The sequence below is a fragment of the Chlorocebus sabaeus genome, chromosome 19 (assembly GCF_047675955.1).
Source record: "Chlorocebus sabaeus isolate Y175 chromosome 19, mChlSab1.0.hap1, whole genome shotgun sequence".
NCBI lineage: Eukaryota > Metazoa > Chordata > Mammalia > Primates > Cercopithecidae > Chlorocebus > Chlorocebus sabaeus.
In genome coordinates, this window is record NC_132922.1 from 15,211,089 (window position 1) to 15,228,241 (window position 17,153).

General features: G+C 51.9%; 1 protein-coding gene across 1 annotated transcript; it reads left to right on the plus strand.

The window, feature by feature from the left end:
• The first annotated feature begins 390 nt into the window (after nt 1-390).
• On the plus strand, nt 391-16,696 carry MB (myoglobin). The gene is made up of 4 exons (XM_007975605.3): nt 391-484; nt 5,991-6,093; nt 12,359-12,581; nt 16,017-16,696. The coding sequence occupies exons 2-4, from the start codon at nt 5,999-6,001 to the stop codon at nt 16,161-16,163; spliced, it is 465 nt and encodes a 154-aa protein (XP_007973796.1). The 5' UTR covers nt 391-484; nt 5,991-5,998; the 3' UTR covers nt 16,164-16,696.
• The last annotated feature ends 457 nt before the right edge of the window (nt 16,697-17,153 follow it).

The following is a 17,153-nucleotide window of genomic DNA, read 5'->3' on the forward strand; positions in this document are numbered from 1 at the left end:
AGGCTGCACCCATGCTGGAGCTGGAGAGGGGAAGGGGGCACATCTGCCGGGAATGGGTAGAGCGGGGTAAGAGGAGTCCTGGCAGGGGAGCTGTTCCTATGCAATGGGCCTTGAAGAAAGGGGAGGATGGGTGGATGTGGGGTTAGGTGACTGTGGAGGTGGGGCTGGTCTCTGTCCAGGTGACAGGTGGATGGTGGAGCTGGAGGAGCCACTCCGAGCCTCCAAGGCTGGGGAGCGGGGAGGGAGGCAGATCGGTGTCCCAGGCCACACCTGTTGACTGGGGGATTAGGGTGTTAGGTCCTTGCCAGCCCTCCTCCAATAAGCCCCTCTGGGCCTGCAGGGAGAGGAGGAGCTTTGCCATGTAAACTGTATTTTTAGTTCCCTGTGCCTCTCCCCGGCTGCTATAAGACACCTCTCCCCACCCCCAGCCCTGGCCGCTTGGCTGGAAGCTCTGCGAGGACAGCTGGGGAGAAGGGGAGCTGTGGTCAGTATGACGGATGCTGAGGGGCTGGAGAGGGGCAGCCCTGGGGGGTGGGTTCCTGGGAGTCTGGAGCAAGCTTGGGGGTCCTGCTGCCCCATCAAAGGCCTTGAGCAGGTCCTGTAACTCCCAGGCCTCAGTCCTGCTCTGAGTCCTGGCCTGGCGCTGGTCCAGGAGGGTAGACTCTGCCAGGGAGGCACAAGCTAAGCTAGGGGTGGGGAGGGAGGGCCTGCTGGCAGGGGGAGGCACTGCCCAGACTGGCCTCCAAAGGCTGATTCTCAGAAGGAGGAGGAAGAGAGTAGTGAAGATCGCGGGGACTCCTGCCTTTGAGGAGCCAGAGTTCTCCTTCTTGCCACATCTTTGATCTCCCTTGGTGGTGTCTTAAGCCCAGATTTACCAAAGGGAATTGTCAGCTGCCCAAGGGCTAGCAAATTCCTAGGTCACCTGGATTGGATTTTCTGACCATAAAAATTGTGGGCCAGGTGCACAGCTGCCTGAGGGGCTCAAACCTGTGCAGGTGGGTGGGGAAATCCCCTTTGCTATAGCATTCTGTTTGTGTGCATGTGACCAGAGGTGAGAGTGGCTGGAGACTGAAGATGGCAGAGCCCGTCTTTCTCCACCAGACTGAGGTCCCCGACTTGCCTTGCCTGGGGAGGGTGCTCAGTGGAAGTCCTGGGATGTTCAGTCTGGACAAGAAAAGTCTTGGGTGACCCTGCTCCTTCTCTTGTGAGGCAGACTCAGCTGGGCCTCTATATCCCCAAGGAGCAGGCAGAGCCACCACAAGGAAGTGCATGTGACATGGAGGCATCTTTTGGTTCGACATAAAAAAGGATTTTTAAAGCTTTAGGTAGTGAGCTCACCGCTCCCAGGAGTATTCAAGCAGATGCCAGATGATGATCTGTAGGGAAAACTACATTTAGTGGGAAATTGGACAAAATACCCTTGAAGGCCTCTTTTAGTCATAAGATACTATGGTCCTGTAACTCTACATTTCTCTGCTTCTAGCTCTCTCTGAGTCTGGAATCTAGAACCCAAGTTTCTCGGGTGGTGAAAAGTTGAAGACTTTGACGCTCTAGAATTTTAATTATTGGGAGCCTTGAGGATGATTCTACAAGTCTCAGTTGTGGATTCAAAGGATTCTGTGACATGAAAGGGAAAAAAGAGGAGGTCTGACTTGGTGGGATCCAGTTTTTCCCTGTTGGGTATCAGACTAATGTGCCCTGCATTCGTGCGTGTGTATGTGTGTGTAGCACGAGCGTGTAAGGCTGTAGAAAGTTTTGCACACAAAGGCAGCCTGGCTTTCCTATCATGTGTCCACAGCTTCTCTGCCCCGGCCATAATGAAGGCTGTCACAGGGATAATAATAGCCCCCAAACAGAGCTGGTGACTCCAGGTAGCCATAGCAACTGTGAGGTAACGCTGCTCTGTTGTAGAGATGTGTAAGTACAAACAGATGTCGGTGCCTTCCCATTAGCTTAAAAGGTAAAACTTAAAAGGTCTGTCAACTTCAAAGCTACAGGTTTCCATGAGCACGCCAGTTAATGGGGGCGCTTGCCAAGCGGGTGATAGCTTCATATTAAACACTTCAGCATCAGTAATGGGTGGATGAGATTTTAAATGCTCAGGCTGTCCCCAGACAACTCAGGAGGCCAGAGATGGGAGAAGAGCTGGGATTCGGGTAGGAATCAGCCCTGCCCTGGCCCGCACCCTCAGGGGTGTTCTGACACTCTCCGGAGGGCGCAGGCCAGAGAGCATTTGAAAACCGCACACTGCGTCTCAGTCACCAGCAGTCTCGGATGTGCCCCTCGGCCTTCCCCAGCGCACCAGGCAGGTGGCCCCGGGTCAGGTGTGGCACAGTTCAATCCCATCTCCTTCTTTCTGCCCTCCACTCTCTCACCTCCAGCGAGTGACCAGCAATAAGGGTCAAACTGCTGAGAGTCTGAGACCAGGGCAGACCCTCTCAGAATTATCTTTCCTTCTGAGGCTGAGCCTGGACCAGACTGGGGCCTCAGTACTGGGCTGTTGAATGAATGAATGAACAAAGGAACAAACAGATGACTGACTGACTGAATGAATGAGATCCCCTTTGGCATCCCCATGGCTTTTTTTTTTTTTTTTTTTTTTGTCTTTTGAGATGGAGTCTTGCTCTGTTGCCAGGCTGGAGTGCAGTGGCGCGATCTCGGCTCACTGCAACCTCCGCCTCCTGGGTTCAAGCGATTCTCCTGCCTCAGCCTCCCAAATAGCTGGGACTACAGGTGCACGCCACCACGCCCAGCTAATTTTTGTATTTTTAGTAGAGACAGGGTTTCACCATGTTAGCCCGGGTAGTGTCATCTCTTGACCTTGTGATCCACCCACCTCGGCCTCCCAAATTGCTGGGATTACAGGCGTGCACCACCGCACCCGGCCCCCCATGGCATTTTTAGCTATTCATTTTGTTACTGCCTCTTCCACTGCTAAAGAGATGGGCCTTTGGAGGTCGGCTGGCCTAGTGTTTGGGGTTGACTTCTGGAAGGTCACTAGGGAATGGGAATGGTCACTAGGGAATGGTCACTAGGGAATGGTCACTAGGGAATGGTCACTAGGGAATGGGGCGTCAGATGTGCAGCCGGTGCCTCTGACCCTTTTGGTCATTAGGAGTCAGCTGACTCCATACACAGGACTCATTGAATGGAGACACAGGGCTCCTCCAGGGAGTGGTGGCTCCTGGCAATCCTAGAATGGTCACCAGCCAGGCTTTAGACACCCGCACAGAGGGTGTTCTGACCCAGAGTTGCACTGGGGAACTCCAAGTTTGGGGATTCTTTTTTTTTTTTTTTTTTTTTTTTTTTGTGACAGAGTCTCGCCCAGGCTGGAGTGCAGTGGCCAGATCTCAGCTCACTGCAAGCTTCACCTCCCGGGTTCACACCATTCTCCTGCCTCAGCCTCCCAAGTAGCTGGGACTACAGGTGCTCGCCACCACGCCTGGCTAGTTTTTTGTGATTTTTTTAGTAGAGACGGGGTTTCACTGTGTTAGCCAGGATGGTCTCGATCTCCTGACCTCGTGATCCGCCCGTCTCGGCCTCCCAAAGTGCTGGGATTACAGGCTTGAGCCACCGCACCCTGCCAGGGATTCTTTTAATTTAAATCTTTTTCTAGCTACATTTCCTACTATCTGTCCAATTCTTACCAAACATCCCTGTTCACATTCTGAAGACGGGATCTGACTGGCAGAGCTAGTAGACGCTGACTATTCAGATGGAGCCCTGACAATGGCTTTCTCAGCTTGGCTGTGACTGGCAGCAGGTTTGGGGGAGAATCGTGTGTCCCAGAACATGACTGGCTGCACCTACACCTCAGCAGGAGTGGCGCAGGGCAGTTATCTTCAAAAAGCTGTGTAGGTGGGGCAGTCATTACTGACACATCCAGTGCAGAGCCAGGATGGCCCAAACACTGGCTTATCCTTTCCAAATCTCGTCTCCCACAGCTGTAAGGTGAGATGGTGCTCGCTACCTCACAGAGGTGTTGTAAAGATTAGACGTAATCTTGCCAGGGAGGCACTTTGTAAACTGTGAAGTCCTATGCAGATGGAAGGAAAGGCCTGTGCCTGCCTTGATCATAGTACTACACAAACTGTACTGTATTTTCATTCCTCTTAGTTATCTCCCTAAAGAGACTCTGAGTTCCTCGAACACAGGAATGTGTTTTATTTGATTTTGTTATCCTCAACATGTAGCAGTGTCTGACACACAATAGGTGCTCTATCACTGTGAGATGGATGGATGGAGGAACAGATGGATAGATGGATAGATGGAGGCATGGGGGAATGATGGATGGATAGATGGGTGGAGGGGTCATGATGAATGGAGGGATAATGAGTGGATGGTTGAGGGGATGGGTGGATGGATGGAGGAAAGAACAGATGGATAGATGGATAGATGGAGGGATGGATGGATGGAGGGAGGGATGATGAATGGAGGGATGATGAGGGGATGGGTGGATGGATGAATGGAGGGATGGAGGAATAGATAGATGGAGGGATGGGTGACTGATGGATGGATAAATGGATGGAGGGAGGGATGATGAATGGAGGGATAATGAATGGATGAATGAGGGGATGGGTGGATGGATGAGTTGATGGATGGATGGATGAAAAGATGGATAGATGGGTAGATGGAGGGATTGGTGGATGATGGATGGATGGGTGGGTGGATAGATTAGTGAATGGGTGGATAGACAAAGAGATGATGGATGGATGAATGGATGAATTAAGGGATGACAGACGGATGGATGGATGAGTAACTGGATGGACAAATGGATAAATGGATAGATGGTTGAATAAGTGAATGGATGGAAGGAGGACGCATGGATGTAAGACAAGGCTAATCATCCTCCACTCACTTTCTTTGCAAGACCTTCCACCCGATTACTCAACAAACATTTATTCAGTTCAAACTTGGCACACAGCACCATGTGAGGCCCAAGAGATACGTGGGCTAATAAAACAGAGTTCCTGCCCTCCTGAAAACTGAAAAGAAGGGGTCCTGGCTTCCTGGGTTCAAATCCCAGCTCTGCCAGCAACTAGCTGTGCATCTGTGATGTTTCCCCATTTCCTCTCAATTAAATGGGGATAATGTCAGTACTTATCACATAGGGAGGTCTTGGGGGGATTAAATGAGTTACCAAATGCCAAGTGTTTGGGACAGGGCCTGGCACCCAGCAAAGTCTCTTGTGAGTGTTGGCTGCTATTATCCTAATAGAAAAGCTGGCATGAAAACCAGGAAATAGGATGCCCCTTGGGCAATACAACAGGAACCTACACAAAGAAAGGAAAGGAGGAAGCAATGAGTTGTGTCTTGAAGGAATATGTCAAGAAAAACTTTTCAGAGGGAAACCTTTGAGCAGGGTCATGAAACCAGGAGTTCTCTAAGAGATTGTGGACTTGCCTGGGACCACCTGGCTATAAGCAAAAAACCATTCGGTTCCTTTCTGTCACTTCTGGCTGGGTGAGGGGTCTCTGGCAAAGGGGCAGAAGGTGCGTGAGAGGCTACAAATGGCCAGGACTGTCCCGGGGCCAGCTGGGGCGCCTGGTGGCCAAGCTTAGAAACATGACAGGTCCTCTTGGGAGGGCTGATGGCAGGGAGCGTTGGGTTTCAGGCTGCTGGCGTCGGCATCCGTGGTGCCCTTTCTGTCGGTTATGAGAGTCCAGACGGTGCCCAACCTCCTCCCCTTCTTTCCACACACACAACCACTCCACCCACTGTGGCCTGAACTGTCCTGCCTCGCCACAATGGCACCTGCCCTAAAATAGCTTCCCATGTGAGGGCTAGAGAAAGGAAAAGATTAGACCCTCCCTGGATGAGAGAGAGAAAGAGAAGGAGGGCAGGGGAGGGGGAGAGCGAGCCATTGAGGGATCTTTGTCAAGCATTCCAGAAGGTATAAAAACACCCCTTGGGGCCAGGCGGTCTCAAACCCCAGCTGTTGGGACCAGGACACCCAGTGAACCCATATTTGCTCTTCTTGTCTTCTTCAGACTGCGCCATGGGGCTCAGCGACGGGGAATGGCAGTTGGTGCTGAACGTCTGGGGGAAGGTGGAGGCTGACATCCCAAGCCACGGGCAGGAAGTCCTCATCAGGTAAAGGGAGAAATTCTATTGCCCCGGCCACCCACACCCTAAGATCAAGGGTGTTCAGCAGCAAGATGGAAAGTTTGTACTGGGGTAGGTCAGTTGGCTGCACTAGTTAAGGGTGTTGGAACCCTCACTTCCTTTTTCTTTGCTTTTAAGTGTTAGGGATTTGACTCAGGAGAGGGAAAGGAAGCCATTTCAGGCTGATGTCAGCAGCTGGGGGAAGCTTGAGAATCAAACCTTGGATGCTCAGAGTCCACCAGGAAGAATTTTAGAATTATAGACAGTCAGAGTTAACAAGGGCCCTGAGAGATTTTGTGCAGCCACTTCTCTTACAGGATGAGGACAAAAAGGGTCTGAGAAGGGGAGGACATTTCCAGAGTCACAGCCCATTAAATGCTCTTAAAGTGTCAAGGTTAAGACATGGTCTTCAAGGGGAGACAGATCCGGTTCTAGACTTGGCTCTGCCACTGAGCCGCTGGTGACCTTTGGGAAGGTACTCAACCTCTCGGAGCCTCAATTTCCTCTCCTGTACAGTGAGGGGATATCCTAATATCTACGTCCTGGAGGAGAAGTGAGAATTAAGTAAGATAATGCATGCGACAGGCCTGGCTTGGCTCCTGGCATATACCGAGTACTAGAAATGTTAGTAGCTATTACAGATGAAGCCCAGGCTAAGGACCTTTCAAAGCATCGCAATGAGAGAACAGAAGATAGAGGTTCATTAGTGACCTTTGATGTTGAGTATGTCTCCAGTTTGAGAGCTCAGAATGATGTGGTCTCCAAGTATATCCTGTCTTCTACCACAAGGACTTCCAGAATACACCACAGAAAACAAAATTCTGAGTTTTGCAAGTAGAGGTTTGTACATAGAAGTGCATCTCCTCGTTGCCTTCCATCCCAAATGGTGATACGGTCTTCTCTTCTCCTGGCCCCTTCCCTCACCATTCTGAGCTGGTTCCTTCACAAGTCTAATGGGTTATGAATCAACATTTCTGCCCCCGGGAGGAAGGAAGTGGGCTCCGGGGTTGCCACAAGTGAATGGATTGTCTTTGGCACTTTAATTTGCAGATTCATTTCTCCTTATTTGTGAGCCACAGCCAATTTTCCTCTTCCACTCTGTCATCCTTTGGGTCTCCCTTGGGCTTTACCCATTTCCAGCTTCCGTCTGCCTTGGGAGCATGGCTGGTCCTGGAAGCTCCGTTATCTAAAATTTGAGCCCTTAGTGGTCCATGCTAGAAACACTTGAGGAAGGACAGTCGAGTTTACTATTGACTCTAATGGCAACATGGTGTGTTCATTATGTCTTTCTTCTCCTGTCCCTGTCATCTGGCTGCAACAGGCCCTGCTGGATTGCATAAAGTGCCCCCCCGCCCCGCCGACCAACACACACACACACACAAATTGACATCAACTCCTGGGCCACCGATTTGCCGTGTGATCTTGGACCAGTCTCTCTACCTCTGGGTCTTATTTCCCTGTTGTTTGAGTGGTGGGATTGTCTTCCACGGTCTCTGAGGTCCTGTCCCACGCTCATGCCCTAGAATTCTGAGTCCATGATGCACTTTTGCTTTTGGAGAGGAGGTAGGACAGTCAGGTGTGGAGGTAGGAGACCAGAGTTTGCAAAGCAGAGGTCTTTCCAAGGTGATTTGGGAGCTGCCAGACCTAAGGCAGTCGACTTGCCTGTCTTGAAAGAGACTCAGGGTGCTGCATCATCAGGGAGGTTTGCCAGGGGCTGGGGGCCAGGGATAAAACATAATGCCTAGGGCTGCTGGCCCCTGAAAGGTCCTAGAGGCCTGGTGCCCTGTCACGTCTTAGGCTGTCGGACAAGCAGAGACTGTGCCAACTGGTTCTGCCCTCTCAGTGTTTGGGGTACAGGGAGGATGGCCACCCTAGGGGCAGGGTGGAGGAGACTGGCGCCCAGGACTGCAAATGTCCCCGTGGGAGTTGGCATCTTGGCTTTGTTCTAGATACTGACTCTGGATTTTCTAACTGACCTTGAAAGGTTATGTCTCCAATCTTCTGACTGTAAAAGAGGGCAAATTCCATGAAGCCCAGTCTGTAAAACACTGAGGCCTTCACTGCAAGTACATGAACATCAAATTCTAGAACACAGAAGCTTGGGAGGTCACTCGGAGATTCTGGCTCCAGGAGTGGGGCTTCGGAAGGAAGGTGGCTGCTAAGTGGGTTCCATACCCCAGTTTTTCCTTCCTTTACTCAAACCTTTTTTTGTTTCATTTACTTTGGCTTTGTTTTTTTTTTTTTTGGAACAAAGGATTTCAAGGCCATAAAATGTTTGAAAATCACCAGTGGTGATTTTCATTACATGGAGGAACTGGGCCTGAGAGTCTGCACTGGTTAATGGCAGCCACAGGCAGGCCCAAAAATTCCTGGGTGATGGCGATGACAATGGTAGAGATGATGAGAGGAGAAAGACAGCAACCATTTATTCAGCACATACTGATTACTGGGCTCTGTGTTAAGTGTTTCACTCACTGAAGCCTGACAACCATCTTATGATGTAGATATGATTATGATCACCACATTTAACAGAGAGGTTAAGTAACTTGCCCCAAGTCACACAGCAAGTAAGAGAGCAGCTGGAATTCAAATTCAGGCAGCTTGGATCCAGAATCCTTGCTCCTTGTTGTTGTTGTTGTTGTTGAGATGGAGTCTTGCTGGGATTACAGGCACACGCCGCCATGCTTGGCTAATTTTTGTATTTTTAGTAGAGACTGGGTTTTGCCATGTTGGCCAGGCTGGTCTCGAACTCCCGACCTCTGGTGATCTGCCCGCCTTGGCCTCCCAAAGTGCCGGGATTACAAGCATGACCCAATGTGCCCAGCCCAGAATCCTTGCTCTTGACCACTATGCTCTACTGCCCCATGACCTTGCCACACGCAAGATGGGCTGCCATCCACACTCTGGTTCTTTTATTCTAGCAGAGCCAGAGGGGTGTTCATGGATCTGAGCGCGTGCTCCATGTTCCATGTGGGTGCCCAACTGGGCCTCAGTTCAGAGAACAGCAGGCAAACGACCTCCCTTCTCTCTGACTTGGCCTGAAGATCTGTCTGATGAGCCAGGCCCACGGACGGCAGGGTTGAAGCTGGAAACACAGGCAAGCGGGGCTTTCTGAAATACTAGAGAAAACGCCTTCCGTCCATTTCCACAGGCTGAGGGGCTTCCATCTGTTCATCTTCCGGGTGGCTATTAGGCAAATCCAGGAGAACGGCCTTCTGTGGCTGCCTGGGGGGCTCCTAGCTGCAAGGCCTGGGCCCACAGGAGGGCAGGCAGCTGTGTGGTCCCGGAATGATCTGGTGGGAACAAATTAGCTCAATTCTGCTCTGCTGTTTAAAGTAAATATGGGGCGGGGTGTGGTAGCTCAGGCCTATAATCCCAGCACTTTGGGAGGCAGGATGGGAGGATTGCTTGAGTCCAGGAGTTCGAGACCAGCCTGGGCCACATAGTGAGACCTCTTCTCTACAAAAAATAAACAAAATTAGCTGGGCATGGTGGCGGGCGCCTGTAGTCCCAGCTACTCAGGAGGCTGAGGTAGGAGGATCCCTTGGGCCCAGGAGATCGAGGCTGCAGTGAGCCGAGATCACACCACTGCACTCCAGGCTGGGCAACAGAGCGATAACCTCTCTCAAAAAAATATTAGTACAGTAAATACGAGCTCTCTCCCTGGCTGTCTGGTGCTGAGAGTGGAGAGTAAGGCATTGGCGGGTCTAGACCTACCCTTTTGGTTTACATATGGATGAACCAAGATCCAGAGAGGCTGACTTCAACATCACAGAGCACATTGGCACCAGAACTGGGACCGGAACTCAGTTTCCATAACTGTCAGTCCCATGTTCTCTTCCCTAGTATCAGAGGGCAGGAGCAGGTCCGAAAATGTCTGAGACCCCCAGCTGCCTTGTGTCCCAAATTCTTGGCCCTGTTCTGCCCCAGACAGTCTCCTTTCAGCGTCCTGACCTCGGACCATCGCCTGTGCTGCCAGGTCTTGCATCTGTCAGGCGGGAGTTCAAGGATCATTGTCGCCAGATAATAATAGTCAGGAGCTCAGGGACCCTTGGATGAAAGGTGTCAGAGACAAGCTGTCAGTGACGCATGAGGATTTGGACAGCATCCTGGGGCACGGCGGCAGACCACGCCCAACGTGGGGGAAGGGAGTCTGTGTGGCCCAGTGGGTTTGGGGCTGGACTCACATCCCGATTTGCACGCTTGTGTCAGGACACATGCGATCTTGGAGCAGGTGAATTGTTGATGTTATCAACAGCACACACTCTTTGTTAGGAATCCAGGATCCTGGGATAGGATAGACTTTGAGATCAACAAATCCAGCCCCCTCTTCCAAACACACAATTATTTTATCACCCAAAGAAACACACTTTCAACACCATTCTCACACACTTACTATTTGATCAATAATCAGATCTCCCATCAGAAGGGGGACTAATAACTTGTTAGGTCCAACTTCGACTATGTGCACAAAGACACACACAAATGTGCACTTTGTTAAACAAAGGTGATCGGGCACGGTGGCTCACGCCTGTAATCCCAGCACTTTGGGAGGCCGAGGCAGGCGGATCATCTGAGGTCAGGAGTTGAAGGCCAGCCTGGCCAATGTGGCGAAATCCCGTCTCTACTAAAAAATACAAAAAGTTAGCCGGGCGTAGTGGCGCACGCCTGTAGTCCCAGCTACTTGGGAGGCTGAGGCAGGAGAATTGCTCAAACCCAGGAAGTGAAGGTTGCAGTGAACTGAGACTGCACCACTGCACTCCAGCCTGGGCAACAGAGCAAGACTCCATCTCAAAAAAGAAAACAAAAACATGAACTCATTCTCAGGTTGAGGAGTTGAGCGTCCTGGTCGTGAAACATCCTCCGCATAAAACCCTGGGGTGGAGACTACGGGGATCAGGTGCTTCCTTGTGACAACTTCCGGGCGTGGTGGCTCAGGGCGCAAACTGGAGTGTAGCCACAATACATACTGTGTACTTTTACAAGGATGTCATGGAGCCTGGAAACCATAAAAGAGGAGCTTTGCAAGGAACCGAAACCGTTAGACAGGAGAGAGAACCCTGAGCAGACAGGGTTGCCCCTGCCAAACATTTCAGGCTGTGGCACTAGGGAAAGGGTGGGAGTTGTGAAACTGTTTCATTTTGGGTTTGGGTCTGGGCTCTGCTGCTGGCCAGCCACGTGACCTTGGGCAAGCCACTAATCTCTGTGGTCTTCCATGAGTGAAAGGCGGAAACTCACTCCTACCCAGAGGGCACGTCTGACTCCCTTTAACCAGCACCCACCTGCTCACAGCAGGAAGGACCGAGATCTAAAGCTGGAGGTGGGTGCTCAGGGTCCCAGCAGAGGCCCCTGGGGCACCTCACTGAGTGTCTGGCAGGTGTGGGTGCCTGTCTCAGGACTGGGTTGGGGTGCTCCCACCAGGATCCTTCATCATCTGCATAGTGAGGAGACTGGGAGGTTCAGGGAGTCACAGCTTGGGCTCAAAACAAGCGACAGGTTTCTGAGTGTGAGGATTGTTCTGGCGTGGAATGGTCCTCACACGTAGGAGTGAGCCTCCTGTAGCTAGAGCTATTTAAGCAGCTGAAGGACAATCCCTAGGCAGGAAGTTGCAGAGATGGTCGCAGCATGGACTAGAGCTGCTGTTTTGGCCACTCAGACCTCATAGCCTGGCTTCTCTGGACAGCACCCCTGCAATAATGAGCTGGCGACTTTATGCCTTGGAACCTCGGTTTCCACATCTGTAAAATGGGAATAATATGAATGACTCAAAAGGAAAATGCAAATTGAGTCTATCATGGAACCTGGCACATAGTAGGTGCTCAGCTAGTCCAGGGTCCTTCAGCCTCAGTGTTCCTGGCCCACCCACAATGCCATTCAACCATCTCTTCTTCAGGCAACTTGGGGGAAATTGAAGTGAAACCAGCGAGCAATGCAGAGATGCTTTTTTCCTTCCTGCCCCTTATAGTAAAGAAGATGCTAATGATAATAAAATAACAATAGCAAGCATTTATATGACACTATGTGTCAGACACCCTGTTGGCACATAGCACACACTATCTCACTTAATCCTTTAGGTAGGGACAAGTTATCCCCATTCCTTGTATAAGGAAGCTGAGGCACAGAGAGGTGAAGCAAATGGCCCAAGGTCACACAGCTGGGAAGACAGGGAACTAAATTTGAACTCTAGTCTGGCTGCCCCCAGACCTCACACCGCACCTCCCATGCCTGACTCCAGCCTTCCCTGCGCCCACAGGCTCTTTAAGGGTCACCCTGAGACTCTGGAGAAGTTTGACAAGTTCAAGCACCTGAAGTCAGAGGACGAGATGAAGGCGTCTGAGGACCTAAAGAAGCATGGCGCCACCGTGCTCACTGCCCTGGGCGGCATCCTTAAGAAGAAGGGGCATCACGAGGCGGAGATTAAGCCCCTGGCGCAGTCGCATGCCACCAAGCACAAGATCCCCGTGAAGTACCTGGAGGTAGGAGGCAGAGCCTGGGCGGGTGGGAGGATGTGGGGAAGGCCTTGGGGGCGGGACAATGGGATCTGGGTTCGAGTCCCAGCTCAGCCACTAACTTGTGGGATGTCCTATGCCACTCCTCTCTGTGCCCCAGGCTTCTCATTTGTAAAGGGGACTGCCACCCACTTTGTCTTCCTCCTGGGATCGTTGAGAATGAACACCTTTAGCATTTTTAATTTAGCATACCAAATTCACATCTTATTACCAAAGAGGAAGGGGAGAGGGGATATTGGGTGCAAAATTGGCATCCTCTCCATGGGTAGGTACCATTATCATATCCATTTGATAGATGGGGAAACTGAGGCACACAGAGGTTAAGCACCTTGTCCATGGTCACAGAGGTGGATAACAGCAGAGCCAAGATTCAAATGCAGGTCTCCATTACTACAGAACCCCAGCCCCTGTGCCACTGGGAGTCTGGTACACGCAGGACTTATGTGGCAGGAGCTCAGTGACTGGGGCTCAATTTGGGGTGGGGGTGGCCAGCAGGCTGGCCCTACTGGTTCCAGCATCTTCACAGATGGAGAGACAAGACCTTGGTTTCCAGCACAAGCAATGGGTTTGAACCTCCTGAGATGGGTTGGAAAGTTGGGTGGATCAGGGTTGGGGGCAGGAGCCTGGGCTTCAGGTTGTGTGTCTGTAACTGGTGGGAGGAGGCGATTTGGGGAGAGGAGGGAGCTGGGGATGAAGGACTACAGGGACAGGTGCATGCCCCGAAGGTAGAAACAGCAGGAAGTCTGGTGCAGCAATGAGGCTGAGGATGTGGTGATAACTACGCACTGGGATGGGCCACGGTGAGCATTTACTGCCATGCCTAACACATGGTATCCATCCTCAAAGTTGCCTCATGGCCAAAATGGCTGCAAGAGCTCCAGTCACCTCTTTTATATCCCCAACTGGAAGGAGGAGAAAGAGAGGAATGCTCTCTTTTGAGGAGTTTAAGGAGTCCCAGAAATCTCATCCAACAATTTTATTTACATCTCATTGGCTGGAAGTTAGTTCTGGAGCCACCCTGTCTGCATGGGAAGCTGGGAAAGGTGGTCTATTACCCTTCCAAATACAACTAGTGTTCTGTTACCAAGGAAGAAGGGGAAATGGATATTGTGGAGGTAATTAGCAGTCTCTGCCCCAGGCACGTACCCTTCTCATCCCCTTTTTACTGGTTTGGAAACTGAGAGCTCAGAGGGGTTAAGTAGCTTGCCCAAGGTCACACAGCTGAGAAGCCAGGAGGTACAGTCAGATCTATGGTACTCTGGAACCAGGCTCCGAATCCACTGTGGCACAGTATCACCTCTTGCTTGACAGCCGCCACCACCCCTCTTTAGCCTCAACCCTTGCACCCCACCCCGCGACTGTGCAGAGTCCTGCCTGCCCAGCCGCTCCACATCACCAGCGTGAACAGACAGCCCTGCACGTGAGGCCATCCCTGCCTCCCATCTTCTCTCTGCAAATCCCTGTTCATCCACTAAGGCCCAGTGTGAAGCCATCTCCCCTACTTGGGCCCCAGGCCCACGAGGCCCTCAGCTTCTCCGTCTGCCAGCCCCTCCCTGCACCGTGGTACTTTATCCTCATCCCTGGCCATAGCACTGCCAGGCTGTGTTATAATTTGTCTCTTTGCCCAGTGGTCTCCCAGCAGGCACTCAACTCCCGAGGGGCTACCATTTCTGTGCCCCAGTGGCATGTGGTTGGTTCACCATACACTTCCAATGACTGAGTTCTGTCTCTAGAGAGAAAGAAACTGAGTCTTGGATAGAAAAAACCACGCAGCCAAGATATCACAACCAGTTGGCTGCTAGAACCCAGGTCTCCCTAGAACATGCTTAATCTGATGCATAACCTCTGCAAAAAATTAAGGCAGAGCCCAGGTGTCTGCTCGTCCCCCTCACGGTGGACTGTCCTTCTGTGCTGTTCATAAGGCAGTCTCCACCTTACCTGTGGACAGATCGTCTCTCTGAGGGACTGAGGGGCTGCACAGGGTGGTGGGTGCCGAGAGAATTTTCATTTCTCAATTATGCAGTGGCCCCATTCCACTGTTTGCTAGATATGAGTGGCTCTGCCATGGACTCTAGAAAGTCTGAGCTGGGGGTCCAACCAGGTCATCTGGGTGGGTGAAGTCACACATGGGGTCGAGGCATAGGTGGCCCTGGAACTTGGTTCTCTCAAGTTCTCTAAGGACAGGGCTTGCTCCATGACACCCCGAGCCCCCACTTTGTTTTGTGGCATTCATGAAATGGAAGGTGAAGTTAAGCGTCCACCTCGATGCCCAAGAGGAGGTGTTTGTGGAGCTGTTCCTCTTTCCAAGCGGAGGGGCTTACAGGGTGTTGATGCTTCTTGAGGCCTCCCTTTGCATGTCCCACCCGCGACTATCCCTGCTTTATGTCACTTGCACCCTGGGGCCCTGAGAAAACGAGAAACCCAGCCTTGGTTCAGCCACTGCCTCCATTCCCAGCTTTGGCAGTGACCTGCCCACAGCCTCCTGGGCACAAATCCATCTCTGCTCTCTGCTTCCTGTGTGACCTCCGTCTGGCCACTTGTCTCCTCTGTAAAATGACACTCCTTGGTGCACCGGCCAGGGCTGCGGTTGGGATCAAATCTGGTTAACTGTTGAGAAAGCACAGCCGCGTTTTACATCCACCAGTCTTTCCGTCCCTAAAGCAGCCTCATGCTACATCTCCGTTTTCCCATGCCCATCTCCGTTATCCGGGCGATGAGACCGTGGGTGCTAAAACAAATGGCAATGCTGAGGCTGATAGCAGACATTCTCCATCCTGGGAGCCAGCCATGGGTCTCAGGCCTGTCCTCTTCCTCTCTCTACTTCCCTCCCACCAGTGTTTCTGCGCTTGGTACAAAAAATAGGAGGCTGTGCCCCCAAAATAAGGACTTTAAAACAATAACCGTATCAAGTCATTCAGTATGCAAAAATTGCATACACACAAATAGAAATAGTTCCTTTCTAGACTTTCTGATTGCAAAATCCTGAATACAATAATGAAATCTGAGCATTTCCCTTCTTTTCTGCTGCCCCCATGCGGGTGGTGCCCTGAGCCCTCACCTGACTTCAATGGAATCCACATCCTAATGGAGTGGAGGGGGTTGTGGGTAACAGCGTGGGCTCCGGAGCCGGCCCTCCTGGGTCCAAATGCCCCTTCCATTCAACCTCCTCTTGCCTCAGTTTCTGCATCTGTAAATCGAGGGCAGTGGTAGTATCTATCCTACAGTGGTTGTGGGGATCAAAGGGGTTCATCCATGGAGATCACACAGACTCTCACCTGGTGCCCACAAAGGGCTCAATACATGGTCCTGGAATAAAGAGAAGGTGGGAGGAGACCTGGCCCCCATCTGACTCCTGGTTTGTCCCACCCCAGTGACCACCTTCTCTCTTCACCCTCCCTGCAGTTAATCTCAGAATCCATCATCCAAGTTCTGCAGAGCAAGCATCCTGGGGACTTTGGTGCCGATGCCCAGGGGGCCATGAACAAGGCCCTGGAGCTGTTCCGGAACGACATGGCCGCCAAGTACAAGGAGCTGGGTTTCCAGGGTTAGGCCCCTGCTGCCCGCACCCCACCCACCTGGGCCCCGGGTCCAAGAGAGGGCGGGGATCTGATCTCGTGTAGCCGTGTAGAGTTTGCTTCTGAGTGTCTGCTTTGTTTAGTAGAGGTGGGCAGGAGCAGCTGAGGGGCTGGGGCTGGGGTGTTGAAGTTGGCTTCACATGCCCAGCCATGGGCCTCCCTGTGGAATGTCATCACCCTGGGAACCAGGAGTGGCCCTTGGCTCACTGTGTTCTTCATGGTTTGGGTCGGAGTTCATTGTCCTTTCTTCTAAATCCCAACCTAACTTCTTCCAACCTCCAAACTGGCTGTAACCCCAAATCCAAGCCATTAAGTACACCTGACAGTGGCAGTTTTCTGATTCATCACTGGCCCCTTGAAGACAGCAGAATGTCCCTTTGCAATGAGGAGGAGATCTGGGCTGGGCGGAGCAGCTGGGGAAGCGTTTGAGTATCTGGAACATGTGTGTGCCTTCTCAGGTATGGCAGTGACTCACCTGGTTTTAATAAAACACCCTGCAACATCTCAGTCTCTGCCTGGCATTTTTCATCTCCTAGAGTAAATGACGCCCCCACCAGCACCAGCATCAAGGAAGAAATGGGGGGAAGGCAGACCCTGCTTTGTATGTGCAGAGAGCCTCAGGGAAGAGGAGAAGGGGAGGAGGAGAAGCAGGAGGGTGAGAGGAACAGGAGCCCACCCTCCTTAGGACACCGCTCAGAGGCAGGCCCACTGCAGGGCATGGGGAAATGGAGGGGACAGCCTTGGCCCCAGCCTTGGGAGCAGCTTCTCTTTGGGGGAGGAGGGAGGTAGCAAACAGACCTCTGCAATACAAGGAGAGAGTGACAGGTGCACCAGGCTGTGGGAACCCAGAGGAGAGGGGACAGGATGAGGGAACAGATCGTCATTATGGCTGCAACACCTTCAGTAACATGGGAAGGTCACCTGGCTAGTAAGTGGTAGAGCTGGGACTCAAACTATGGCCTGG